This window comes from Bolinopsis microptera, chromosome 13 (genome assembly GCF_026151205.1).
Source record: "Bolinopsis microptera isolate Bmic1 chromosome 13, MBARI_Bmic_1.0, whole genome shotgun sequence".
NCBI lineage: Eukaryota > Metazoa > Ctenophora > Tentaculata > Lobata > Bolinopsidae > Bolinopsis > Bolinopsis microptera.
Window position 1 is genome coordinate 11,054,125 of NC_087084.1, and position 27,547 is coordinate 11,081,671.

At 38.3% G+C, this 27,547-nt stretch overlaps 2 protein-coding genes across 2 annotated transcripts in view; one reads left to right on the forward strand and one right to left on the reverse strand.

The window, feature by feature from the left end:
• The window catches only part of LOC134825542 (uncharacterized), a 71,351-nt gene that overhangs the window by 8,937 nt on the left and 34,867 nt on the right, over nucleotides 1–27,547 (reverse strand). Inside the window, exons 15-51 of the mRNA XM_063837774.1 lie at nucleotides 26,885–27,013; nucleotides 26,513–26,614; nucleotides 26,196–26,288; nucleotides 24,893–24,984; nucleotides 24,471–24,611; nucleotides 24,136–24,226; nucleotides 22,587–22,675; nucleotides 22,093–22,211; nucleotides 21,327–21,419; nucleotides 20,913–21,040; nucleotides 20,592–20,711; nucleotides 20,008–20,117; nucleotides 19,732–19,796; nucleotides 19,074–19,234; nucleotides 18,669–18,784; nucleotides 12,770–12,870; nucleotides 12,380–12,487; nucleotides 11,987–12,090; nucleotides 11,277–11,454; nucleotides 10,887–11,027; nucleotides 10,202–10,290; nucleotides 6,484–6,600; nucleotides 5,914–6,035; nucleotides 5,447–5,602; nucleotides 5,050–5,184; nucleotides 4,744–4,926; nucleotides 4,385–4,527; nucleotides 3,958–4,104; nucleotides 3,514–3,671; nucleotides 3,144–3,293; nucleotides 2,678–2,839; nucleotides 2,286–2,412; nucleotides 1,939–2,050; nucleotides 1,553–1,662; nucleotides 1,283–1,380; nucleotides 696–823; nucleotides 201–343 (exon numbers count right to left, since the gene is read on the reverse strand). Of these exons, the coding sequence (XP_063693844.1) occupies nucleotides 201–343; nucleotides 696–823; nucleotides 1,283–1,380; nucleotides 1,553–1,662; nucleotides 1,939–2,050; nucleotides 2,286–2,412; nucleotides 2,678–2,839; nucleotides 3,144–3,293; nucleotides 3,514–3,671; nucleotides 3,958–4,104; nucleotides 4,385–4,527; nucleotides 4,744–4,926; nucleotides 5,050–5,184; nucleotides 5,447–5,602; nucleotides 5,914–6,035; nucleotides 6,484–6,600; nucleotides 10,202–10,290; nucleotides 10,887–11,027; nucleotides 11,277–11,454; nucleotides 11,987–12,090; nucleotides 12,380–12,487; nucleotides 12,770–12,870; nucleotides 18,669–18,784; nucleotides 19,074–19,234; nucleotides 19,732–19,796; nucleotides 20,008–20,117; nucleotides 20,592–20,711; nucleotides 20,913–21,040; nucleotides 21,327–21,419; nucleotides 22,093–22,211; nucleotides 22,587–22,675; nucleotides 24,136–24,226; nucleotides 24,471–24,611; nucleotides 24,893–24,984; nucleotides 26,196–26,288; nucleotides 26,513–26,614; nucleotides 26,885–27,013 (4,561 nt within the window). The remainder of the gene's footprint in view (nucleotides 1–200; nucleotides 344–695; nucleotides 824–1,282; nucleotides 1,381–1,552; nucleotides 1,663–1,938; nucleotides 2,051–2,285; nucleotides 2,413–2,677; nucleotides 2,840–3,143; nucleotides 3,294–3,513; nucleotides 3,672–3,957; nucleotides 4,105–4,384; nucleotides 4,528–4,743; nucleotides 4,927–5,049; nucleotides 5,185–5,446; nucleotides 5,603–5,913; nucleotides 6,036–6,483; nucleotides 6,601–10,201; nucleotides 10,291–10,886; nucleotides 11,028–11,276; nucleotides 11,455–11,986; nucleotides 12,091–12,379; nucleotides 12,488–12,769; nucleotides 12,871–18,668; nucleotides 18,785–19,073; nucleotides 19,235–19,731; nucleotides 19,797–20,007; nucleotides 20,118–20,591; nucleotides 20,712–20,912; nucleotides 21,041–21,326; nucleotides 21,420–22,092; nucleotides 22,212–22,586; nucleotides 22,676–24,135; nucleotides 24,227–24,470; nucleotides 24,612–24,892; nucleotides 24,985–26,195; nucleotides 26,289–26,512; nucleotides 26,615–26,884; nucleotides 27,014–27,547) is intronic.
• On the forward strand, nucleotides 8,342–9,557 carry LOC134825390 (uncharacterized). Its single transcript, XM_063837568.1, has 2 exons — nucleotides 8,342–8,510; nucleotides 9,066–9,557. Exons 1-2 carry the CDS (start codon nucleotides 8,352–8,354, stop codon nucleotides 9,555–9,557), a joined length of 651 nt encoding a protein of 216 aa, XP_063693638.1. The 5' UTR covers nucleotides 8,342–8,351.

The following is a 27,547-nucleotide window of genomic DNA, read 5'->3' on the forward strand; positions in this document are numbered from 1 at the left end:
ACCCGCTTGTGTCTTGTGACTTACATTAATATAGAACCCACCTTTCTGAGAGTATTGATTTATTATAACAGTGTTTTATTTGCTGTATTAACCTTAGCTGTTATGAACGATAAAAACGGTTTTTGCTGTATTATTTTTCATACAACGTTACAACAAAGTCTTCATGTTATGTATCCTGGGTTACATATAATTCTATAAACCTTCAGCGTTGGAGATGTCTTTTAACTCCTCCAGTCCCTTCTCCTCCTCCTCCTCCCTCTCCAGTGATGCTTCCTTCTTCCGTTTTCTGGCTAAAATCCTCTGTTTGGCAAGGAACAGCTGATGTTGCTTGGCGTCTTTAACCCTGGATAAGAAGATTATTCCGTATACATTTAATAATGACATACACTTCAAACCGTTATAGGGGACAGTATATATCATAGGTATCTCGCCCATTTGTACCCTCAATTAAGAAGGAATCTAGACGGATCATCAGTCATCACAGTCACACGGGGTTTCAGATGTAAATAAAACATGGATTTTTGAGCGGCCAACTGAGATAGCATTTTGTGGCAACTGCTATCCTATCTTTAGCCAATACGATGTGTTTTGCTCTTCTTCCACAACTCAGAAAAATTAAAATGTTAAATTAAAACTGTAGAACATCTTAGATATATCTTATCTTAATATTTAACACCAGGCTAATGAACACTCACTGCTGATCCTTAGCTTTAGCTTTACCAAACACCAGAGCAGCTGCGTCCATCTCCGCGTCTTTCTTCACTCTCAGTCGTTCTCGTTTTAGTTTTAGTAATGCTAACTGCCGATCTTTTTCATTTTTGATCTGAGAGGATGATTTTTAGGAACTTCTGATAGGAGAGCATGCTCGTTATTGATAAAAAGGAGATCATGAAAGTTGACCTTTTAAAATTCGACTGAAATGTTGTTTTTTCTTTCTAGAGCTTCATTGAGAAATATGTATCTGATCTGTTATGTTGTTACTGCACTGAAGTCAAAAGCTTCAAAATAGCTTGATGTCAATACATCTTAATACATCTTACTATGCAGTATAAACATTGTTTTCACCAACGTCCGAGGAATTTTCCAGCCTAAACATTCTTTGTCACCATTGATTTTATTCACGTTCCCTTGTTGTGTAATCAATCTTAATATTCTCAAGATGTGTGTTTGTCTGTGTGTGCGTGTGTAATTTCCGAGCGGCTTAATCAAGAAAACGGTAAGAGTTACGGGGCTGTTATTTAATAATTCTGTATTATTTGATGAAAGTTTCAGTTTTACTAACATTGCCATCTCCATCTCTGATCTGTGCTAGAAGAGAGTCTTTCTCGGAGTCAAAGCTGGACATCAGACTTGCTAGCATGTCTTTAGCAGATACTGACTCTAAGAGGGTATAGATTCACGTTAGGTTTTTAATAAGATGTCTAATGTCTATTGTCTATTATGTATTTCATTGGAAAAATATTAAATGTCTTTGAAACTAAATTTGTACTATTTTTAAAAATCAGGACATTATTCATATAACACCCTGTATCTGAATGCCCAGCTAAGTAACCTCTGTTTGCACCGTCAAGTTCCTCCTGCTCCTGTTTTATCTCCTCCAACTCCTGTTCTATCTCCTCTTTAGATGCTCCTTCTCCCTGCCTCCTCTTCTTATACTCCAGTCTGCAAAAAATAGTCATTCGAAATTTTTGGATTTGTTTGGAGAGGCGAATCATGCACAGTTTATACGCCTCTTGAACCCTTCAAATAAATCTTCGTTATTATTACCGTATTTGTTATAATATAGTAGTGTTGACAGTAATAAATTGATTTGAAAATTGCCACTGAAATTCCACTTTATTTAGGATACTTCGAGAACTATTACACAAATTCGTTCATCTAAAGCTAGTTTGTTCCTACTCCAATATATCAACCGTCACCATGACAACACATACATACCTTGCTTTTATCCTGTCCTTCTGTTTCTTCCTCGACTCTTCCTCGTTTTCTTCTTTCATCTTCTGCACGTTTATCATAGCTTTGTAGATCTCATCCGCCTCATCCTCCCTTCCTGAGGTTATAAGACTCGTTCCTTATCTCCGAACTAGAATCCAAACTATAACTATTTTTGTTGCTACCTAAGAAAATTCATTCATTCATAAAACTATCAAAACCAGATATGACCTAAAGACAATTTACACAAGTATTTTGAAAGCTCCTGCTTTATAAACATTACGTATCACTTATATGTTTTAAACAACGCCCTCCAGGCAGATACCTGATAGGCAGATATGATAGTCCCTAACCTGCAGCACGGAGCTGTCGCTCCCTAAGCTTAGTCTGCATCACCTTCTTCTGACGGTCCTTCTCAGATAACTTAGCCCACTCTTCAGCTCCTATCTGCTGCTCTAGCATCTGCAGAATCAGCTTGTCCTGGTTAAGGAGAGGTGTTTTATGTGTTGTGTAGATTATTGCAGGTGTGAGGTCGCAAGGAAAATTATGATATATGAACAACAACTTAGTTTAACGTCAATAATAAGTTTAAAGGATGCCAGGTTGGTTAGAAATGTTGAAAGATGTTGGAGATGATGTATAAACAATAAACATGCTTTTAATCGCATACCTAAACTTCTCAAAATCTTACTAAGGAAGCTATCCAGTACCTCAAGTACTCACGATGGACTTCAGTATAACAAACCTTGATGTTATCGTATTTCTTCTCCAGCTCCTTAACCAGCTCCTGTTCAGCTTCGTTAGCTGCAGCCTGTTTAGCGAGGAAAACTGCTGCCATGTTGTCCATCCACCCTTCAGTCACTGCTCTCTTGTGCTTCAGACACATCCCCTGTATCTCGCTCAGTCCCTGGAAGGAGGGTAGGGTGAACAAGTAGGTTTACTTTCAGTAATTTTCACCTATTTTGTCACTAATTGCCCATTATTTGCCAACTATTTGCTCACTCCAAAACATCATAATCGAAGGATATGAAGTTCAAAACCAATCCTGACTGTTACTTTATGTAATGTCTATCAAATCCAAACAATCGCATGTTTTACATAATATTACCTTGTGTTTAATGTTGCTTAGCAAGTACAGCAAAATAATATTACCTTGTGTTTGACGTTCCCTAGAAACATAATATTACCTTGTGTAAGCAACAGAATATTACCTTGTGTTTGATGTTGCCTAGCAACATGGCGGACTCGTCATCTTGTTTCTCCTGTAACTGTGCGAGCATGCTCACTGCTGCTTCTTCTTTTCTTCTCCTCTCGAAATCTTCTTTTCGTTCTTCTTCGTTTTCTATTGTCATGTCGTACTCCTGGGTGTACACAAGTGAGCAGCCACATTCCTACTTTAATTGAAATGGAACATTATGTAAATATTTCCATTTTAGGAGTTACCAAGACTTTTAAAATTATATCTACGATTAAAATGATAGGTGATGACGATCTCAGCCACTTTCAGACTTTTGTCAAAATTACAAAAGCTGTAACCAGTGACAACATCCTAGTAACCACCTCTACAAACACGTGACTTACCACGTGACTGGTCTCACTCAGAACATTAGCCAGATTCAACAGAGCAGCCTGCCTCAACCACTCCAACTGCTGACCCTGCTGTTTACTCAGCTCCTCTGCTGTGGGTACCGTGTCTCCCACTTCTTCTCTCCACTTTCTTCTGTCTTCTCGTAACAGGCCTAGTCAAGGGGAACATGATCAAAACTTCCACAAAATATGTATACCATAGTAATGTTTTATGACCATCTAACCAGTGTATTATTAGATTATCAGATCAAGGAGGGAACCTTTAAAAAAATGTAAAAAAGAATCAAGTTTAAATTTGTCCCAACCATCTATTGAGTATTCTCTTAAAGTAAACACCAACTTCGCCCTTAAAGCCTCTAAAAACGCACCAATTTGGTCCTTAAAGCCTATAAAAACGCACAAATTTTGCCTTTAAAGCCCCATAAACTAAAAACTTACCAATCTCGTTCTGTCTCTCCTTGCGTGACATGTCTGACACAGCCTCATACTGCTCCTTATCCACGTTATCCATCAGCTGGTGCAGGATCTCTCTTTCTCCTTCATGTTTCCGGTGTACCAGGTCTACTAGGATGTCCTGTAACTCATCTGGGGTATCACCATGTTATCTATCTTCAAACACAAGGATATGTTTTATCGAGCGGACTTCATTAGAACATTGTCATCACTGAGTCTATTCAGAAACAATCAAAGATTTTCTTTAAAAAGGAAGCATCAAATGATGTTCAATAACACTACACGACTCAATCATATTAGTGTTAACAGCTTCGTAACAGAGTTAATAATAATGGGATTTAGACGCTTTAATAAGCTGAATTTAAAACTGGAAGTTAAGAGATTAAACAAGTGAAAAGTTTCCGAAAATAACCTGCATCATCAGTATCAATATTGATATACTCCTCACTGTCGAGGAGGAGTCCTGTCTTAGAATTTGCTTTTTTAAGCTTGTTTTTCCGAGCTGCAATCCTAGCCTTGGCAAGGGCAATCTGCCTCTCCTTCTCTGACAGCTGCCTGGAGAATGAAACGGATTGTTATTAATTGCAATGTAGATCACGTAAATCACTAACAGAAATCATTGTTAGAAAAAATATTAGAAATAATATAATTTTGCAGCTGAAATTTTTCTGACTTTAAAGCATTAGCTTGCCCAAGAATCAGAGCAGCTTGCAACTAACCTGTCCCCCATAGCATTAGCTTGCCCCAGAATCAGAGCAGCTTGAAACTAACCTGTCCCCCATAGCATTAGCTTGCCCCAGAATGAGAGCAGCCTGATCGAACGTGCCCTGCTGATCCAGTTTCTTCTTCTCCAGTCTCAGTTTCACTAACATGGCCTGTCTTTCTCTGGCGGCGGAGAACTGGTCCCCACTGTCTCGGAGCTGCTTCATCAGCGCGTCCTTCTCAGACTCGAAACTGAAGTTGGAGGTGCTGAGGATTATAATAAACCAAGATTCTCGAATGAAAACGTATTTTTCCATAAAAATACAAACTCTAGATAGTATAATTAAAGAGAATTAAAGAGAAATAAAGCCCTACTTCTTATTGAGAGCATCCAGAATACTAGTAAACTTATTGTCCACCACATTTCCCTCCTCGTCTACTTCCACCTCCACTTCCACCTCAGTTCCGTCTTCTAGCACCTTCTTACGGGTCTCTTTACGAAGCTTCCTCCTGGTTATACAGGTTAGAGGTGCCGGGGATTTGAGAGAAGTTAAGGTCCGAAAGAGACTTAGATGAGAGTTTATTGTTAAATTTAAAAAATGTTTGAGATTTATTTTTGTAGAGAAGCATTGATATGAATATGATGTTCGGAAAGCATGCAATTCATTGATACACATTATTGTCAAATGTTTCGCCATAATCAGTTACATGACTAGCTAAGATTTTGAACGTTAGCAGTGCACATATTTGTAATATGATAAAGAGTACATACTTCTCTTCTAACGACTTCAGGTACTGTTCCTTAGACATCCCAAGTATTTCTATCATTCCTTTGTCGTTAGCTAGGGCATCAGCAAACATTCGCTCCATCTCGTCTTCTTTACCTTCTCTTTTAAGCTTCATAGCTTTTTTTCTCATCTCTAATATCCTGGGTTTAGAATGGTGAGTTTATTTTGTGGCCCCTTTGATAACAAGATTGGGGTTAAACCCTGAAGAATCTAACACAGGTAAAGGGAAGCTCATGTTCCAATTTGAACTGAAGAAAAGCAGTTGCAATTTTCAAATGTTTGTACAGATTCAAGACATTGTACTGGTTAATGAACAAATAATCTACACCTTTACTGATAGTTGAAATTCGACATCTATTCGACGCTAGATGTAAGATGACGCTATCTAGCGTCATCTAGATGTCGAATTTCAACTATCGGTAAAGAACCACAGTGATCAAACGATCTGTACCTTTTCTGGCGCTCTTTCTCAGAAAGTAAAGCCCACTCCTGTTCCCCAGCCTCCTTCATCAGTGCAGCAGCGTACAGTTTATCCTTCAGTAGATCATACTTATCTTCTAACTCCTGGGCTACCTGGACATTATAATTTAGTTAGTTAGTGTTGTAGTTTGGTTGCTGACATCTATTATACTATCTGTTATTATAGTGAACAGATGTGAAGTTGAAAATTAAGATCACTGAAAATTAAAAATATTTTTTAAAATTTTATGTCAGTTATCATGCATAACTAATTAGTGGAACGACTAGTATAGGCAGATTTTTACTTCTTAATAATAACTTTAACTTTAACTTTAACTCTAACTCTGTTCTTTACAATTTCTTGTTCGCTAATTCCAGAAACCAAGCAGTGGATCAATAAAAGGTGGTAAGATCAAATAACTAATTACAACACTACAAATATATTACATTTATTGAGAATTATGTAACGAGATGGAAATATTTTAAACGGGCATATCCTGTCCAAACCCAGGATGCACTACATGAAGAATTCGTTGTAACTTTGTTTGAAAAGCATTAATACCTGTTCGTCCTTGTCAAGAAGTAGAGGAGTAAAACAGACGACAGCAACAGAGCCCACAATCCCTGCTTTAACATTGTGGTGGAGTGTGATCTTCAGACTTGCTAACTCCAGCATCGTCTGAAAATACAGTGTATTATAATAATAAAATAACTATTTAATTAATAAAAATTATTTAATAAAACTACTATTTGATAAAACAATTATTTAATAATACAATTATTTAATAAATCAATTATTTAATAAAACAATTATTTAATAAAACAATTATTTTTTTACGGAATAATATACATATTATTCATCACGTGATTCCAATGTTTGATTGGTCAATAGTTGAAGCTGATGGGTTAATTTCTGTAACGTGTCCAACAAACATGCCTCAACTGGGTTTTCTAATGTTTTTTTAGAACTTTTGTGTTGACCAATGAAGATTAAGTTGACTGCACCAGTAAATCCTGGTTTACAACACCAGTAAATCCTGGTTCACACACAGTAAATCCTGGTTCACACACAGTAAATCCTGGTTCACACACAGTAACACACAGTAACCTAGTACGGGATGAGTATGTATGTGAGATGGATAATGGATATAGGACTGATATTCAACACCAATACAAACATCTGCTGATAACCATTTTGGCTGATTCTCCATCCTGTTCCATTTTTCTTCCCTAGATTAAATGTCACATATAGAACGCTTACATTTTGAGCATTGAATTTGTTATTTCACATTTCAGTTGTGTTCTTGAAATAATATTGGTTTCCTTTGCTAATCCCTTGTTGAATCAGTTGTAAATTTAAGTACACTCCAGTTTTATCTGCACTGATCTTTACTTAAAACTCCACAATACTCGAATCCCACAAATAGATACTTATAAATAACACGGGTGACCAGCCCGGAACATGACACGCTCACTGATCATAAACATTAATTTGGTAATCAACATTAATTAATTATCATTTGTTTGGTAATTTGGTCGGACGTACCAACGTAACCACACCTATGACGTCAGCGAGAAAGTCTGCTAAGTGTTGTACTTGGTGACCCACGAGAGGACAACATGAAGATCCCTGCCTCTGAGTGGATGTGTTAAAGTACAAGACGTGACGGTGGGATAACGTTGTGTGAAGATTGCCTGTTAACTGTTCTACGACCACTCCTTCGTTTTAGAGAGCGACCTTTAAACTTTAAAAATAGTTTATGTTACAGTTACTGTAGTGATGAACTTTCAGACGATCCTTGATTTGCTCCGTTGTTGTTTGTTGTGTGCCATTTTATTGTTTGTATTTTATTGTGTTACAAATAACCATGATCATTTTGGAGCATATTTGAGCATAATGTCCTTCCGATATCTAACTGCAGATAAATAAGATTTGTTTTAGTTTGAACATAAGTTTGCGTTTGAGCTAGGAATTTTGACTTTAGCCATAATTTAAACGTATTTTAACAGATAAATTCATTAGTTTTTACTTGAATACTTAACATAATAACCTGGTGGATTCGTGTAGCGTTATAGAGTCTCATGATTTGATAGTTCTTTCATTCAAATTTCTGACTGTTTCTGAATAAACTCAGTGAAGACAGATTCTAATGGAAATAAATAGCTGAATGAAAGAACTAACTTAACATAACGATAAAGCTGAACAATCAATAAAAGCAACTAAACTATCCCAAAGCCCACCAAAATCCTAACAGCTGTATCACATTACAAGTTGACGTAACCATGATAACATTTCAAGTAACCATGGTAACATTTCAAGTAACCATGATAACATTTCAAGTAAGCATGGTAACATTTCAAGTAACCATGATAACATTTCAAGTAACCATGATAACATTTCAAGTAACCATGATAACATTTCAAGTAACCATGATAACAGTGCTGCTCCTCCTAACCACCCTAACCTCCCTCTGCCACTCTTACGGCTACAGTAACCACTTCTCCCAGCGGGAATACTGTGACTCCAGTGTCGTGGTTAAAGCTAAGCTGCTCCCTGCTGGCACTATAGAGAAGAGTAATAACCCCCAGGTATTAATTTACCTCCCAGGTATTAATTTACCTCCCAGTAGGGAGCTAACCCTAGTCTTACTGTAAGCTTTATCATCAATTGTAATGTCAGTGGATGGAAAGCTTTTTATTTTTACTTTACTTTGTTACATTCCTTTACAAATAATAACTTTACAATTCATGTACAGCCTCCAGAAGAAACCAGCTCTCATACCACGAGACACAAACTAACCAATTAGAACACAGTACTCATACCACGTGAAACAAACTAACCAATTAGAACACAGTACTCACACCACGTGACACAAACTAACCAATTAGAACACAGTACTCACACCACGTGACACAAACTAACCAATTAGAACACAGTACTCACACCACGTGACACAAACTAACCAATTAGAACACAGTACTCACACCACGTGACACAAACTAACCAATTAGAACACAGTACTCACACCACGTGACACAAACTAACCAATTAGAACACAGTACTCACACCACGTGACACAAACTAACCAATTAGAACACAGTACTCACACCACGTGACACAAACTAACCAATCACAACCTCCAGGAGAAACCAGCTCTCCCTCCGTTCTACAGGAGGTTCGAGATAGAAGTAGAGGAAGTGTTGAAGAGTGATCTAGCTCCACTATTTGCAACTCTACTCAGAGGCAGCATGTTCCATGCTCTTAGCAAGGATACTGAGGTTAACCCTGATGCTGACGGTTGTGATTTTTATCAGCGTGAACCATACACTGACCAGGTTGTGTCAGCAGTCCTGTATTTTGATAACTGGAATAACATAAAGTTGAAGAGATACTGCAAGGGTTGGTCTGAAACCTCTGATTTTGAGAAGAACGCACTGAGAGAGCAGAAGTACAACTGTAAGTGTGAGATAGGACAGTGTTTGGATAGAGTGAGCGGGAAGAAGGGGGAACCTAACTGTGCTACAGGGGATATAGCGTGTGATGAGGATGATAGAGGGAGGTGTATCTGGAGAGGGGCTAGGAGGACGTGTGTTAACCCTGCCTCTCAGAGAGCACTCTTTAGGAGCAGGGGTTGATTAGGGGGTTTAGTTATAGGGGGGGGGGGGGGGGGGAGAAGGGGGAACCTAACTGTGCTACAGGGGATATAGCGTGTGATGAGGATGATAGAGGGAGGTGTATCTGGAGAGGGGCTAGGAGGACGTGTGTTAACCCTGCCTCTCAGAGAGCACTCTTTAGGAGCAGGGGTTGATTAGGGGGTTTAGTTATAGGGGGGGGGGGGGGGGGGGAGAAGGGGGAACCTAACTGTGCTACAGGGGATATAGCGTGTGATGAGGATGATAGAGGGAGGTGTATCTGGAGAGGGGCTAGGAGGACGTGTGTTAACCCTGCCTCTCAGAGAGCACTCTTTAGGAGCAGGGGTTGATTAGGGGGTTTAGTTAGAGGGGGGGGGGGGGGGGGGGGGGGGGGCGGGCTTCACTTTGTTTAGTTTGGAGGAGTTCAGTGGTGACATTATAGATACAAATGTTTGATGTTTTCGCATCCGATACGATATGTAATTTTCGAAGGTATTTTTTAATTCATTTTTAATTTCTTACTTAGAAGGGATAGTTACTTAGGTTTTCTATAAACAGATAAAATAGTACACAATATTTACATTATTGAATTTCTTACTTAGGAGAGGATAGTTATTTAAGTTTTTATAAACATATAAAATATGTACCATGTCGTGGAGAGAGCGGATACTTTCCACGATGTCTTGAATGTGATGTTTTATAAGTTCTGACAACAACTCCACTCTTGCCTCTTCCACTGAAAAAAGTTTAAGGTTCATTAATTGATGTAATATGATATGGACTGTACAAGTGTAAGTACCTTTTGGATTTAATGATTATTTGTAAATCACAAAATGTTAAAATCGTAAATATGCAGAGAGTTCATGTAATTTTAAAAATGATTATAGTTCAGTGGTATTCTTGTAGCGATCGTAATTTTAAATGTGCAGTATGGTTTTTGATCAATGAATACATTTTCTAAATCTTAAACGTACTAAAATTTATGCATTTGACTAGAAGGCTCGGAAATGATAGTTTGAATTTTAACAAAGGCTATTCATTGTGAATGACAACAGCGTTTAACTTATACATAATAATATGTAATTCCATAAGGAAAATTGTTCCTTGAAAAAGATATGAATTATGAAATGAAATGGGATACAAAATAATATCTGGGCTTCCCATCTTCAACTTTTATTTGGAACGTTGTAAATTTATTGATTCTAATACCATTCAGAATTAAGCCATCAAGTCAACACAACTATAAAATGAACTATGGAAGTAAAAAACATTCCAAATTTTACTTTTAAAACACAATAAAAAACTAAAAATAGATATCTCCCGCTAACTCACATGTGACATGCCCACTATTCTCCCGGTACTTGACCCGTTTCATCACACTACCATACTTGAGGGAGAGGGCTGTAGAGAGAAGGGTTCTCTGCTGGGCGTGGAGCTGGGAGATCTGATCTGCTGATCTGTCGTTAAATAGTGCTGAATGGGGGGAGGGATGGGTTAAATAGTGCTGAGTAGGAGAGGGTTAAGGTACTGGAAGTTAGATTTCCGGAAAAAGCTTCGTTAAACGAAATTTCATATTTCTGACCCAATTTTTCAAGTAATATTATTATTAAACAAAGAACTTTCATAAAATGAACTAATAAGTAAGCCCCCCCCCCCTTCCCCCAGTGAAATGTTAACTCATTAGGGACGAGCGGGTCGTTTATAAAATCATTAAACACTCACTCATAGCCCTTAGAGCCTCCTGAACCCTCTTCCACTGATCATGTAGCTTCTTCATCTCAGTAACCCTGTCCGCTTGTGGCATAGCCTCTTCTATCCCACTGTCACTATCCAGGAGGAGGCCACAGAACAGGGAGATCTCCATTCCGTGGTGTTTGTGTAGACATGACAGTATGTACTCCTGGGGATGAGAACGAGTGATAAATCGTACATCGCGGTTAAACACAAGTTTCATTCTTCGTAACCGTGGAAGTGAGTGTGAAAAGTGAAAGTGAAAGGTAAAGTGAAAGTGGTCTTGTGTGACCGGGCTTATACGAATAACGAATATAAAGTGGAGATACATTTGAATGTCCACACTTAACAGAAATAGGAGAGAGCAATCCCATCCTGTAACTGATGCCTCACGTAATTGTATTAAAATTAATTCGCTGCACTCCTACTAACCATGGATGGGGGGGGGGGGGGGGGGGGGGGGGGGGGGGCGATGGTTATGTTAAAGATGGTATAGAAAATTATATGAACCGTTTAGAAATTGTAGGACAAATTCAAGACACACTAGGCAACTCCATACGGATACCGTCGCTAGTCCATATACTGATAAACCTGGCATTGTTTATCAAGTGATGAACATGTTGAAAGTAAAAGAGAGAGTGAAATTGAAAGTGAAAGTGCTCTTGTGTAACCGGGCTTATCAAGTGTTGAAATCTACAAACCCTGTAGGAGCGGATGCTGTAGTGGATGTTGCTGTAGTCCCTGACCAGGGAGAACATGCCTGTACTGCCCAGCTTGGTTTTAGCTGCCCACTCTGCATTGTATCCTGAGTAGTGAAGATGGTTTATGATACATTATATCCTGGGTAGTAATTAAGATGGCTTATAGTTATGGTACGTTGTTTTACCTTAATATAATATACGTTGTTATGCACTATAACATGTTATACCACCTAGGCAGAGTGGTGTTGATTCTTTTTCACTGTTTGGTAATGTAACAAGAATAAATTAGTACGCTGAAATACCACAACCTTCATAAATTTAAACGATAAAAATGCAGTTACATTCTAGTACAAAACAATTTATTTACTACTTTTACTCGTGTTAGTAGCTTACCTGCAAGGAAAGTCCTGGCAGCATCTTTAACCGTGTCCTCACAAGTCAGATGGTCGGCACTGACCATCATTCTTAGCAAGTGAGACAGGTAGCAGAATATAACCCGTTCTGTTGGGGGTTTAGTTAGTTAGTGTCTTACTTAGTGGCCCTAGCTAGACGGCACGTAACACGGCACGTAGTTGGTTACGTGCCGCGTTACGTGTCGTCTAGTTTAAAAAATAATAAGTGAGCAGTTTTTAAGATTTAACCTTTTCTATTGGAGAATGAAACCATTAACCAAATCTCTAGTGCTATTTAGCTTCATTAGAAAATTGTCATCGCTGATTCTAATCAGAAAAAATCAGAAATTTTCTTGTATTAAAGATCAGATAAGAAATAGCTGTCCCTCACCAGGTACAAGGGGTTGTTGGTTTATCAGGATGTTACCGTAAGAGATGTAGAGACTGGTAAGAGTCGGTTTTGAGTTTGTCGAAATATGCGATATCTCCGACCTGCGACAAAATCAGAAATTACATTTGTAAATTGTGGGTAAAGTACTGGAAAGAAGCTAGGAGAGTCGAGTTAAAGTTGATATCGTGGTGTCAGTAAAATGGCAACATCTTTATATTTTATACTATATCGTCTTGCTTTAAGTTTATGTATAGTAGAACCATGCATCACTTTCCAGTTTCCAGTTCCGGGTAAGATGCTAGCTATTCAGAAACGCAGTGTAAGAACTGAGAATACCTTAAACTCCACACAGTGTAACGAAGTGAACTATATATAACTTGTGACCATGCTTTAAACCCCACTATAAGTAGAATACCCAGCGGAGCATGAATTCTTATCATATGCTGACCAACCAGTTAGTAGTTAATGCCATGTTGCACAGGCACTAACTGGCACTACCAGTTAGTAGTTAATGCCATCTTGCACAAGCACTTCGCTTGGTAGTATGAGGGTTTTGCTTTGGTTTCTAATTGTGCTTCTTTTCTTCGTTAAGCAGGCCACTTCGTCTAACACAAACTGTCCGGATTTATGCACATTTTTGTACCTTGATACTGAATGGGAAAGCAATACTGACGTTGAACAAGCTGCATTTACCCGTGAATTGTATTTTGGCTCAGCAACTGGTATAATATCTGCAGAATTCAACACTTACTACCACATATTAAGTGATAGCTGCCCTGAAAACAAGGTGCAATTTAAAAGTTGTGAAGCGGGAGATTTTTACATACCCCTGGAACTTAGGTTCTACGCGTCAAAATCAGTAAGTGTGAACGGGTTTCTTTCTGGAGCAAAAACATATAGTGGTAATTTTCAATTCCCCCAGCAAATGGGAGATTATTTCCAGTTATCGGACAGGAATACGAACTTCTATTCGGTGGTCATGGGAATAATTAATAATGCAACATCTATGCAATCCCTTGAGATCAATTACAAATCCAACGAAACCTGGGAAAAGTACCAAAACAATAGCGTCACACTCCGTGACACAGTCAAGATAAAAAGTGAGGGAAATTGTTTGGTGTTTAAGTACATTTCTGTGTGTCCTGATGCAACTCCTCGACTCTGTGACGAACCTTCCTCGGTTGTAGAAGCGCAGTTAGGTGAATCCTATACTCTCTATTGCTCTGCTTCGGGTGCTCCATTCCTTGCTGCGAGCTGGATTCATGATGAAGAACTCGTGACGAACTCAAGAGAGACCTATGTTGTTGATAAAGCCAATCACAGAATCACTTCACAGATGGAGATACAGGATTTCTCAATTAATGACCTAGGAGAATGGACTTGCACTATTCGTAACAGGAATTTCGGGAACAATGTGACAAAGACCATCAAATATTCCTACTCAAGCAAAACAACTGTAACCCAAGCTCCATCGCAGGACTATTACATACCAAAGAATGATCAACTAACATCATTTGAGTGGACTGTGGAAGGCTGGCCTCTAGATCAAGTTACTTTAGATTGTCATGGTGTTGAAGAAAATGATATCAATAAAGGTAGCTCAGAGTATAACGAACCCCCTTTTATTAACCTTACTTTGACACTACATGATAAAGATCAGGTATTGTGCAAAGTCACTGACGGTGATAAGGTTCTAGATACCAAGAATATCACCAAGGTAGGGTTCGGCTGTGTGGCTGGTGAGAAGGGTGTTGATAAAGGCTGTGAGGTATGTCCTAAAGGACAAACAAGTCATGCTGGAAGTATAAAGTGCTTCTCGGCCGAGAGTCAGTGTGAAGAAGGAACTTATGGCGTAGAGGATGAATGTGAGGTATGTCCAAAGGGAGCAATCAGTCCGGAAAATGCTGTGAAAGTACAGGAATGTATATTAACAACAAGCAGCTGTGAAGACGGGTCCTATAGGAGTGGAAATTACTGTGAAGTATGTCCAAAGGGTGAGATAAGCTCTACAAGTTCTGTAAAAATACAGGAGTGTGTTAAAGTTGAGAGTAGCTGTAGAAAAGGAGAGTTTGGTTATAACAACAATTCCACTAAGTGCCCAATAGGGAAGATAAGTGAAAAGCACTCTGTAAAAGTCCAAGAATGTGAAACTGTCACAAGCCCATGCGAAGAAGGTGAATATGGCACTGACATATGTCACACTTGCCCCCACGGTAGCGATAGTCCCCAATCTACCGTCAAGATACAGGACTGCGAGTTTAAAGAAAGTTCCTGCGGTGAAGGATTCTTTGGAGTTAAAGATAACTGCTCACTCTGCCAAGCGGAGAGAACAGTCACAAATATGCTGTCAAAGCTAAAGACTGTTTTCTTAAACCGGGATCACACTCAAGAGACACAACTGTTCCACTGATATTGGTATCTGTACTTCTTGCTGTCATGGCAACAGCAGGAGTAGTTATCCTGATAATAAAGCTACTAAAAAGAAGAGGAACAAGACATCAGGTGGAGGAACATCCAAACCCAACAAGTACACAACGAGATAGCCATCAAACCGAGCTCCAACTTAAAGTTATTCAAGGTGGACATCCAGAAATCATGACTCAAGAGCACGAATACATTGAGAATACCATCTTCACTGAGCCTCTTACGGAAGAAAACCATGAATACATTGAGAATACCATCCTCACTGAGCCTCTTACGGAAGAAAACCACGAATACATTGAGAATGCCATAACATATACAAACGATGTTTCAGAGTACAATGTACATGTATGCTGGAGCCACTGCATCTAGGAGCAAGAAACCTAAGAAACCTAAGAAAAGGCCCAGGATGAAGCCCACAAAGGAGGCTGCCGCTGAAACCCACGAACCTAGTGATGACGAACATACCTATGAGGTTCTCAAGGAACCTCAATCATAAACTTGGTGATGCGTTCTACAGTCGGGTAAGCTCTTATTGAAACCTTTGAAGCTTTGAGAAAGATAGAATTTTGGGTAGTAATGGTTTTCTTGCGATCAACTAATGTGTTTCTTACGATCCATTTTAGAAGATTTGTAAAATATAACGCCATCATTTTTTTTCTGAAAGACCGAGAGACGGAAGACTCGAAACAGGAAAAAAGTAAAGTTATTATACTGCCAATTGAAAAATGGTCCGTTCAGAAGACTTTTTCAGTCTTGTGCGATAATTTTGTTCTAATAAATAGTGTTTACGGACTTCGATATGAGACTTATAGTCATACACATGACAAAATATGCTTAGCTTAATTTACAACTAATTTCGGCAAGTAATTGATTATATTGGCATTGCGACTATGCAAGCTAGTTCCATATTTTGATATATTTTATACGTTATACATAATCGCTGTACACTGTATAACAGTGTACGTGTAAAGTTTGAAAAGCATTATATACAAATTAAAAAAACAGTGATTATTGTTTGTAGATTTATGATCTAATGACCGATTTAATATAGATTTTGTGGTAACGATTACTTTTTAAATAGAATGATTATATATCGAAGCACGTTAATTCTGTAGTGTTAATTTTGTAGAAAAAATTTTGCAGAAAAACTTTTGCAAAAAAAAATCAAAACAAATCAAAACAAAGCTTAATTTCTGAATATCTTGGAATCGTTTTTAAAGAATGACCGTGTTATTTAATTGGTCAAATGTGCATTTTAACTTGAATAGAAATGTATTTCTTTCGTTCAAACATATTTCATCAACTCCAAATCTTTTATTTTGTTTTAAACATGCTGCCCTTCAAAACATATCATCTGCAAGCATGTGGCTCTGATGAGAGTAAAAATGCTTAAAAAGTAAGAATGACCACATGTGGCTGTGTTATCTGAAGTAAAACTAACGTTATCAGTTAAACTTACATAAGCTTATCACCTTATTATCAAACCTAATTTCCACTACAAAATTTTGTAAACTTATCAAGACAAGCTTGTATCACGGAGTCCAGACTCCAGATGAATAATCAAGCGTGATCTAGTTCTCTACTTATCGCTTTATTAATTTAATAAGTATAACAGATTAAAACTACACATACTACAAGACGTATTCTGTTACTATTTTACTATAAAAGATTAAAACTACACACACTTAGTTACTTGTTACCATCCACAAGCACTGTGTTTGATACTATGTAATATCCAGATGGGAACATTATTTATTAATTTATTAGTAATCTTGTTGAATCATGAATACGATGTTGTTACATTGAAACGTAGAACATTTCCTGATAAGAGCCTTTTCCTTGTCGCAATAAACAGGAACACTACACATTTTGTTTGATAGTATGCTGGTTTTGCTTAGGTCTCTGTTTTGCGTGTTCCTTATCAAACCTTCAGCTCTGCTAGAAACACACTGCCCTGACACGTGTACGTATCTCTACAATGAGATAAAATGGGAGATGATAACTGAGAACCAGGACGCAGGCTTCTCCATTACAACGGAGCCTGATACAGTGACTGGTATACTGACTGCTGAATTCAAAACTTACTACTTCTGGGATGATTGTTCTACGAGCAAGGTCCATTTTGTGAGTAGCCCTGGAGGTAACATTCCCCTTACAATCGTGTTCCACCCAGAGATACTGGTAACTCTACATGGGACCATATCTGGGGTTAAGCAAGCAGGGGAACGCTTTGAGTTCCCCGAACAAATGGGAGATTATTTCCAGTTATCAGACAGGAATAGTGACTTTTATTTGGTTGCTATGGGAAACACTAACTCAGGGTCAATGGGGTTAGTGGAGTATAATTACAGGTCGGAACTGATTTGGGCACAGTTCCAGAACACAAGACTTCGTGACACAGTGAGGATAACAAGTGAGCCCGGGGAATGTGTGGTCTTCAAGTACATCTCCGTGTGTCCTGATGCAACTCCTAGACTCTGTGATGAACCTTCTTCAGTTGTAGAAGCACAGTTAGGGGGATCCTACACTCTCACTTGCTCTGCCTCGGGTGCTCCCTTCCTTGCTGCGAGCTGGATTCATGATGGGAAACTCAAGACAAGCTCAAGGGAAACCCACACGGTGAATAACGCTACCCATAGAATAGTATCCCAGATTGAGATTAAAAACTTTGATACTAATGACAAAGGGAGGTGGACATGCACTGTCTTTAACAGGAATCTAGGAAATCAAGTAACAAAGATCTACGAGTTGACCATGGCAACACTTCCATCTCTACCAAGCAGACGTTCTCATCTCGTGGCGGACAATCTCCCGTGGATTCTCATATGTGTTGCTGTGGCGACCATGGTTATTGTGGGAATAGCTGTTCTCATGACAAAACTAATGATATTTGGAAAAGGAAGATATCAGGGCAAAGTTCACCCAGCACCAGTGAGTATGACGTCACGTCACACGGTGAGTGACGTCATGTCTGTGACGTCACGTCACGTGATGAGCGACGTCACTTCACATCATGGGGTGGTGGGTAGTAGCCATCAAACCCAGCATCAATTAATCGGAGGAAATCAAGGTGAAAATGTAGAAAGTCATACTCATAGTGAAGAATATATGGATTATGTTCTTGAGGAGGCGAGTGAAAGTGAAAGTGAAAGTGAACATCAAAAGGTCTCACCATCCCCATCAGTGACTTTAAGTGATGAAGACTTTGTAACACGTGATGTAGAGGCGTGATTGTCTTGTATAATGAGTAATGACATGTTTTACGCGAACTTTAGATAACTGGAATTGATGCAGATTGTATTATTGTAACGTTATTGTTTCAAAATAGTCACATTTCATGTGGAACACCCTGTTACTGTATACTCGAAAGATCTTTTTCCAAATTGAAAACAATATGTTTCGTTTCGCAGGTTACATGTTTCAATTATCCGTACGTTGCTGATAAGAACTACTGTTATCTCTATATTATCTGTACCTGTAGTTACTAATAGCGGTGATAAGATTAGGAGTCTCTTTAAGACAGTGTAATGTTTGTGTTCTGTACACTTCCTCTATCCTCAGTTTCAGCTCCTCTTCAGACAGTTCCTCATCCTGGGAGGATAGAGTGGTTACTACATTTAGTATTTACCAGAGTTACCAGAGTTACCAGATTTAACACAGTTACCACAGTTACCACAGTTACCACAGATAAAACAGATAACACAGCTAACACAGTTACCACAGATACCACATATAACACATTTACCACAGATACCACAGATAACACAGTTACCACAGTTACCACAGATAACACAGTTACCACAGTTACCACAGTTACCACATTTACCACAGATAACACAATTACCACAGTTACCACAGATAACACAGCTCACAACCCCACCTTTAGTAACTGCTCCTCAGTTCTCATAGCCTCCAGTACTGCAGTTATTTGAGAGGGTAACAGGCCCCACCTCTTCTCAGCTGGGACTATATCCACTCCTTGTAGCACCTCCGGGGTCGGGAGGTCGGGGGAGGTAAGCTTCTTGTACACTGACTGGCTGGCTGATCAGAGAATTTTATTATAGTATCTTAATTATTTCTAAGTATTATTGATTACAAAAATATCAGAGTTAATTTCCTTATGCTCTACAAAATGTGTATCATGCAACATAGTTTGATAATGCAACAAAAGATGATTTAAATTAAGTCTACATAATATAATTCTTCTTCGTAGAAATCAGAAGTTATAAACAGGGATAAATAAACACGTCGCTATAACATAATTACATAGTGTCACATTGCAGTGTCACATTGCAGTGTCACATTGCAGTGTCACATTGCAGTGTCACATTGCAGTGTCACATTGCAGTGTCACATTGCAGTGTCACATTGCAGTGTCACATTGCAGTGTCACATTGCAGTGTCACATTGCAGTGTCACATTGCAGTGTCACATTGCAGTGTCACATTGCAGTGTCACATTGCAGTGTCACATTGCAGTGTCACATTGCAGTGTCACATTGCAGTGTCACATTGCAGTGTCACAGTGCAGTGCAATACCTGGGATATCAGAGGGTAGGAGTTTTCTCAGTACTGCCAGAAACCACGCCTTTAAGCTCTCTTCACTGTAAAAGTAAATTGGTGACTAGAAAGAATGCGAATCAGCGGTGTTTTTGTTGTTGATATTTCCTAATTTATATATTATATCAATTATACTATCAACTAACAGACGGTTGTTCCTGATTAAAACAGCAAACAATTTTACGGAAAGACAAAAAATCAGAATTTAATAAGTTAATAGTAAATATTCCACATAAAACTCCGCAAGCAACCCACCATTCAGCTACAGGATCTGAAGCACATAGCACGTGCGAGATATTATCATTGTATCCTGTTGTTATACCCTCTCTTACTGAGTGAACTAGAACTGAGAGTTCCAACTTTCCCTGGGGTGGGAGATACTATCATTGTACAGTACATGACGTCACACACCACGTGACATGACGTCACACACCACGTGACATGACGTCACACACCACGTGACATGACGTTCCAATTTGTATGTGTATGAGTTTAAGGAGTGGGGGAGTCTTAATTTTAATGATTAATATATTTACTGGCATCAAATATGCTGTAGAATAGTTAGCTCATATTATGATAATCCAGTGGGGATGACTTTGAGAATTGAGCATTGCAAGATTTAGAGCAAAGGTAAGATATAAAATGTCTTGCGGACACCCCAGCGAATAACATCGTGGAAACATGAACACTGACAAGAAGTGGATAATTATATTTTACTATCTCCTCCTCTCATACACTAACAGAGGAGATTGGAGAATCAACCAATCATGTCAACAATGTCATACACCACGTGGCATGACGTCACACCACGTGATATGACGTCACACTGCGTGACAAACCATAGTGAGCATATCAGCGATACAGGTTGCAGTCTCGTCCATCTCTGAGAGCAATAGTTCCGACATCAGCCTGCTCTTATCTTTACTGGAATGTGCCACCAGCTCTTGGAACACTGCCAACTGAGAGATTATATATTACGGTACAATCTTTGTGATATGATCAATTATATGATAATACTGTGATAGATAGCAGGAAGGGTTTAAATTTAGTATTTACACAGTTCACATATAAGCACAGTTCACATAAACGAAATTTCGCGCCATAAAACGTATTTTCTTAAACCACGTGACATGACGTCACACGCCACACTACAAAATGACCTGTTTGTTTTGGAGAGAAGCGAGGAAAGTTCCCGCAATTTGACCGCTACACATCTCACTCCTTATCTCCCGTAATCTGGTCTCCTCCATCTTCAGCTCCATCTGCTCACTCTTCTTTACCTGATCAACTGTGAGAGAGGGGAGAGGTTTAATATTGTGCAGTATTACTGATCCTGTTTAAAGTAACTAAGTGCGGTGAGGGATTAGTCAGCTTCACTCAAACTATCATATCAGATAGTCAATACAGACTAGTAAAGAGTTTGTAGATAAAGGTCCCAACTCTCTAAAAGTATACATTTTAAGATTTTACACTGCGAATGTACACAGCACGTGACATCATACAGCACGTGACGTCACACAGCACGTGACGTGACGTCACACACTACGTTAAATCTCACCCAACCCCTCACTTACCATTAAGTATGAAGCTAAAAGCTCTCTGTTCTCCAAGATGTTTCTTCTGTAACAAATATATCATCGTCTTTCGTAACACTTGTCTAAACGTGCCTGGGGTATTGAACTATTTTAATTTCTCAATAGTTTCAAAATTTTTCAACTGTAAATTATAAAAATGTAAATTTTATTATATCAAATTAGTTGAAGTTTCAGTAAACTTTTATCCCCAGATATTACGATATGTGCATTTTAACAATTATATTACATCTTATTTTATTTCAAAATCTCATGTTCCCATATCAGTATGAAATGAAATGAGGTATTTACAGGGTGGGCCAAAAGTAAAGGGGGCGCCAACAGGCAACGTTACGCCACTGATGTATGTATGTATGAATTTTATCTAGGTTTAAATTCTATTTAAAACTCTCATGTTTCCAGATCAGTATGACATAACAAGTAACGGTACCCAATTAGAGAGCCCAAATGAAATGTCTACACTAGAGTATGAAGTGTTTGTAAACTCAATAACATGATCTGTGGGGAGTTTTAATACATATTGGGTTTCACTTGTCATGCGTCAATGATCATGTAAAAAGGTTTAGAGTTTTAATAAATAAGGTTAGTGGTGAGTCCAACAGCGTTCTGATAGAGGCTAGTGGGTGTCAGCTTGTAAATCAAAACAATTAAAACACTCCATGTGACGTAGTTGAGAATTGAAGCACAAATTAGGATTCGTCTGAAAGACTACTAATGGACGTGAAAATGAAGAATGTTAATTATTTACCTTCGAGGAAGAGTGAGTGTGAGAGGAGGTTGATATGCTGAAATGTGGGCTGTTTTTCAACATTACAACACAACACATGGTCTGATATTCTCTTTAGGATGCCCCAGTTTTGACTCAGTCTGAAAACGGATAAAATTGCAGTAAAATTAATAATTAATTCGACATTATCCGGTTTTTACTCGGTCGGAGGGCATGATAAAAGTTGTCAAGGAAGTGTTAAGGAAGCGATAAGGAAGTGATAATCTGACAGTGTTCGGTTTATGAAAGTAACGTTATGTTAAGTACATGCAAGTAAAAATGAAAAGAATATCATATAAAAAGACAATAAAGCGACAAACTTTAAATAATAGACACAGCACTAACTTGTATACAATGTAAATCGCAAAAAATTCATTTCTGCCCAGGTGATCATTTTTATACTAAATAACACTAAAAACAACAACTGCATAAGATGCTAGTTGTGTTACAAACTTGAAAATAATACTAATACTGACTTGTATTGAGGGTGGATGTGAACCTTTTCTACCAGTCCCACATAGCTAGCTGCAGCATCAAAGTTACTGTACTCTTGTAGGAGGTAAATCTGAAAACAGCACACCTTGTTTAGGATAGTTTTCTAACAAATGCGGGTTGATTTACGTTGTGATATAATTCAGTTTTAAACACATTGTTGGCTAATATTACCACCGAATGAGGACCTTGGTTTTAGTCGGGAAAAACAGACAACAGACTTTCTAACCTGTTCAGCAAAACTATGGTAATAATCAAGCAGACAGTTTCTATCACAAGTGTTTAAAATGGATCCATCAACCATGCAGGTAAACAAGTCAAGATCACAAGTTCAATATCACCAAAAAGTCAATTTAGTCTCAAAAATAAGATCACCAACCAACTGACAACTAGAAGTGACTGAAATTCAAAATAATTAGGCTGGTATTGTCAGGGGACAATTTGATTTTTTACGCCACCAGGGTCTCGTTAGAGTCATTAAGGGCCCCCTTGACCATTTTACTCAATTTTCATTGGCCAGATCGAATAAACGTGACTGCGCGGCGTTTATTTTGTTACACTGGCTGCGCGCATTAGTTGTGGAGCAATAATAAATGCTGTTTGGTGTTCGCGCCATCACGACGATCTGCATACTGTGTGACTGTCCCATACCGGAGCTGAGGAATATGTCATTAAATAAGTAAATACCCGTTACCCCGGTTACCGTTACTTAGATATCTACAATATGTGTTTCCTTAATTAAATCAACGGTGATACTACCTTCTTCAAATACATATCAATACAACTGCTATTGACTGTTATATTTTACGAATATGATATGAAGTCTGAGAAATGTGAACGCTTTCAGAATATTGTAGAACAAGGGTAGCAAAGTTATAGACTGAGATGAGACAAATGATAGAACCAGAAATAGGTAGAGCTAATAATAACAACAAATTGACGAAAATTTCCACTTTAGCATTTTAGATGGAAGAAAATTCGTTAAAAGTGAAGGTAGATTAATATCGGACTCAAACAAAAGTAGTTTCCAGAAAAATATTGAAAAATTTTGACTCCGAGTTTCGGTCCGAGTTATTCTTGATACGTACCTCTGAAGGCAGAGCTCCCGCTTCCGAGTTCGTATTGCGAAGGGTAGGCCTGCCTTCCGAGATCGCATTACAAAGGGGAACCCTCGAGTCCAAAATCGTATATCGCGTCGAAGGGGTGTAGGTGCCAACTTCGAAAACCGAAAAAAATATTTTCGGCTCATAATTATCAGGGTAGCATGAAACATGAACAAAAGTAGTTTCCAGAAAAACATTGTAGAAAAAATTTGTAGAAAGCTAAATTAAAAAGTTGGCCCTTTTTGGCCCCTTGCCCAGATTTTATGGCCCCCCTGCCCCCCCCCCCGCTTCCTACACCCCTGGTTTAAATTATTGGTACAAAATATTTTATCAAGATAATCGATAACTTATTAGTTATTAGGAATTGTCGAAATATTCGCTTAATCATCAAATTTGAGCTTATAAGTTGTCAGCTGTGTCACTCTATTACCTGGTATTCAAGCAGAGAATGTTCGTACATTCTCTGACGAGGTTTAGCATTCTTTAGTTCACTCAGCAGATAGGCTTTATCGTCTTTATACCTGAATTGTGGAAGCATGAAAAATATTTACCTCGAGGCAACCCACATTCCACAACCTGGCAACTCGTTTGTGACCTCGGCTTTTTACGGCCATAAACAAGGGAGTATCAATTCAATAAATGTTATTCTAAAATATCCTAAAATATCCTAAAATATTCTAAAATATTCTAAAACATTCTAAAATATTCTAAAATATTCTAAAATATTCTAAAATATTCTAATTATATTAGATAAATATTTCTCACCTGAACTGCACGTCCATGAGGATGTTATCAGAGGGCTCCTCCTCAAACACTATCTCCTCCTGGCCCTGCCCCGACCACGTGTCTTCCGTTATCTCTCTGTTAGGGCCCATTAGTCCATGTAGACCCCACTTGTGGACAACACTGTGGTGTTTTATAAGGGTTATTTTTGAAACGTACAATTTAACTATTTTTACAATGCAGAATGCTTGTTAATGTTATACCGAAAATTTGAAAATTCAAATTTATAATTTGCAAGGTCAGAAACTACGAAATTGTTAGTATGATTGGTCGATAGTGGATGCTATTGGCTAATTGCTGTCACGTGACAACAAATTGTGCATCCCGACCAGATTCTCCATCTATAACGTACTTTTAAAAAGTATACAAAATATTATTAACTTTCTAAATCATCTAAAACATACCAGTCTCCGAAGACATTTTTAGCGTCGTACAATTGCCCCGAAGCGTACAAATCCCGCTCCTTCATCAACAACTCTGTCTCTGATAGGCCTTTCTGAAGATTTCATTAATTTTTTCCCGATCCATGACTCGTGCCGAAGGCACAAAAGAGTCAAGGACAAGGGTTAGCGATCGAGGTTTTTTTTTGTATATGGTAGCTTTGCGACCGTGCCTGCGAGCGTGCGTGCGTGCGTGCGTACGTGCCTGCGAGCACTGTTATCGCCCACGTACGTGACTACCTGCGCAAAGTTATTTTGCGTGATAATCTGAATTATATAATTGTTGGCGCGCGGCGCTGAACCAACCAAGTACATTATTAATTTCATCATGTACGTATCCCACTAGGCACTAATTGATAGCATATTATTATTATTTTGAGTTAGTATTATTATTTTGCACAGATCCGTGTCAGGTTGCATAAACAATAAACATATGGTTACATAGAAGTATACACGATTTTCAAATTTAATATAGAATTATATTAACTGGGCGGCGCTCGGCAGTCGGCATGTCACTTCGCCATATTTGCATGTTTATATAAACAGTAAAGACTGGGCCGTCCCCAGGTTGTATGGAATATGATAAATACGCCATCACGGATCGGGAAATTGAGCGGCCATCCACAAAAGAAAAGCGGCCGCATTTCTTGTTTTCCATACTCTTGCTGAAGGCAAAAAGATCGTAGGGAATAAGTAATCGGGTTTGGATATATGAGGTGGCCCGATGGACCTGCGATGATGACAAAAGTCTGCTCCTTCGCAATATAGACCACTCCCCTATAATTATGTGTATAGGAAGCGTCTGTTATGCTGCGCGCGACGCTAGCCATGTGTTAATTAATTACAGTGAAATTCCTCCTTCGCAAAGTTATTTTCCGCAATTTTCTGGATTCATTTATTGTTGATGCGCGGCGCTGCGTTGGTCAAATAAATCGTCAATTTTTGCCATGCACGAATCCCACTCATTTATAAAAAACATAGTATGTAAATATGGTGCACTTTTTCCAGTCACACTTTTCACTCTAAAGAATCAATGAGTTAATGGTACAAGTACATCGTAGGGAAAATTGATCGTGCGTGGTTTAACCGCGGCGAAATTCTTGTTTATTAAAGAAATCACAAAGTTATTCAACTTCTCAAAGACCAGTGTAATGCGATATTAGCCAACTGGAGCTGTTATCAGAATGATAAGGTACAGAATAAGTAAAATAGTGAACCAGGACAGCGTTATCAAACACAAGGAAATGTTTTATAAGGTAAGTCTCACATTCAGATTACTGGAGACGAGTTGTCTATTCCAGACTCTTTTCAGCTCTTCGTACTTCATGTTCACTATCTCGAGTAATACACTGTCGTCGTACTGTACAGAAGTGTGGTTTCAAATACTTATTATATAATATATACATAATATTATATGCATAATATAATATAATATATAATATGTATTATATTATATGTAACAATGGTGTACACTGTACACTGTAGTATACACTGTTTCGTTACCTCAGCGACACCTGACAACAGCACGTGACAACAGCACGTGACAACAGCACGTGACAACAGCACGTGACAACAGCACATTACCTCAGCGACCCCTGATAACAGGACGTGGGCCACGTTATCATTGTATCCAGACTCAGATGTCTCCTTCAATCCTGTCTTTACCTTCTCCACCTCATCTGTGCTCTAAATGGTTAGTTTTACTTTTCTGATATAAAACATTGGCTACCAGACAACTTCATCCAATAAGGAATATCCTTAAAATGAAGATTCCCCTAAAAAGAAAACCCTAACTGAAACCCTAATCCTAACCCAAACTTAGTTTATCGCATCGCAATTAAAGAACGATTCAAAGTTCAAACTAGGGAATATAATTTAATTTATCCATGCACACAAAAAAATTACTATATTACAACATAATGCATAATTTAATGAAAATAATATAGAAACACTCACCGTAACAACTAGCTGAGAGATGAGCACAGCCAACTCAGTCTCTTGTATTTGTAGCAGCTCACTCATAACGACTACCATGGCACTGTCAGCATCCTCTAGCAGGTCATGTTTGTACTGTATCAGTAACACCTGTAAAGTAACACTTTTACTGTATCAGTAGCACCTGTAAAATAACACGTGAGATAACAATGTTATAGGAGTTTCCCCAGCAAGAGATTTCTCTCAATGATGATCTGTTAAAAAGTTAAAAGTTAAAACACCCAAAACTGAATCATCTTATCCGAAAATATTTTCCCTTAAATTTCCCTGGTCTTCGATTTCATCCAGTCACTACTTTTGGTGAGATTAATATCAAGTTTGTTGATTGGCATGGTTAATGAAGTGGTGTTTACCCCGGAAACTAATAAAGAGTAATCTACATTATAATTAGAGCTATTCCCGGTCATCTAATTGTAAAATATGCGATCAATTAGCAATGGAGGAGTTCTGTAACATCTAATTAATACTTCAGGTTAATATTTCTTATGTGATTGTATCTGGATGATCTAGATTAAATCCTGGCACTACCAATGTTAATTCCATTCAATTAGAAGATAAGGTATTTTGGGCTAATGAGACCATGAAATTAATTATAGTGAAGGGTATAAAAGTACATTTTGGTAC

Excerpts from the sequence above, each read along its gene's own strand:
- LOC134825390 (XM_063837568.1), top strand. The coding sequence starts at position 8,352 with ATGATAACAGTGCTGCTCCTCCTAACCACCCTAACCTCCCTCTGCCAC. Across the intron at positions 8,511-9,065 it reads AGAAGAGTAATAACCCCCAG|GAGAAACCAGCTCTCCCTCC; the intron begins GTATTAATTTAC and ends CACAACCTCCAG.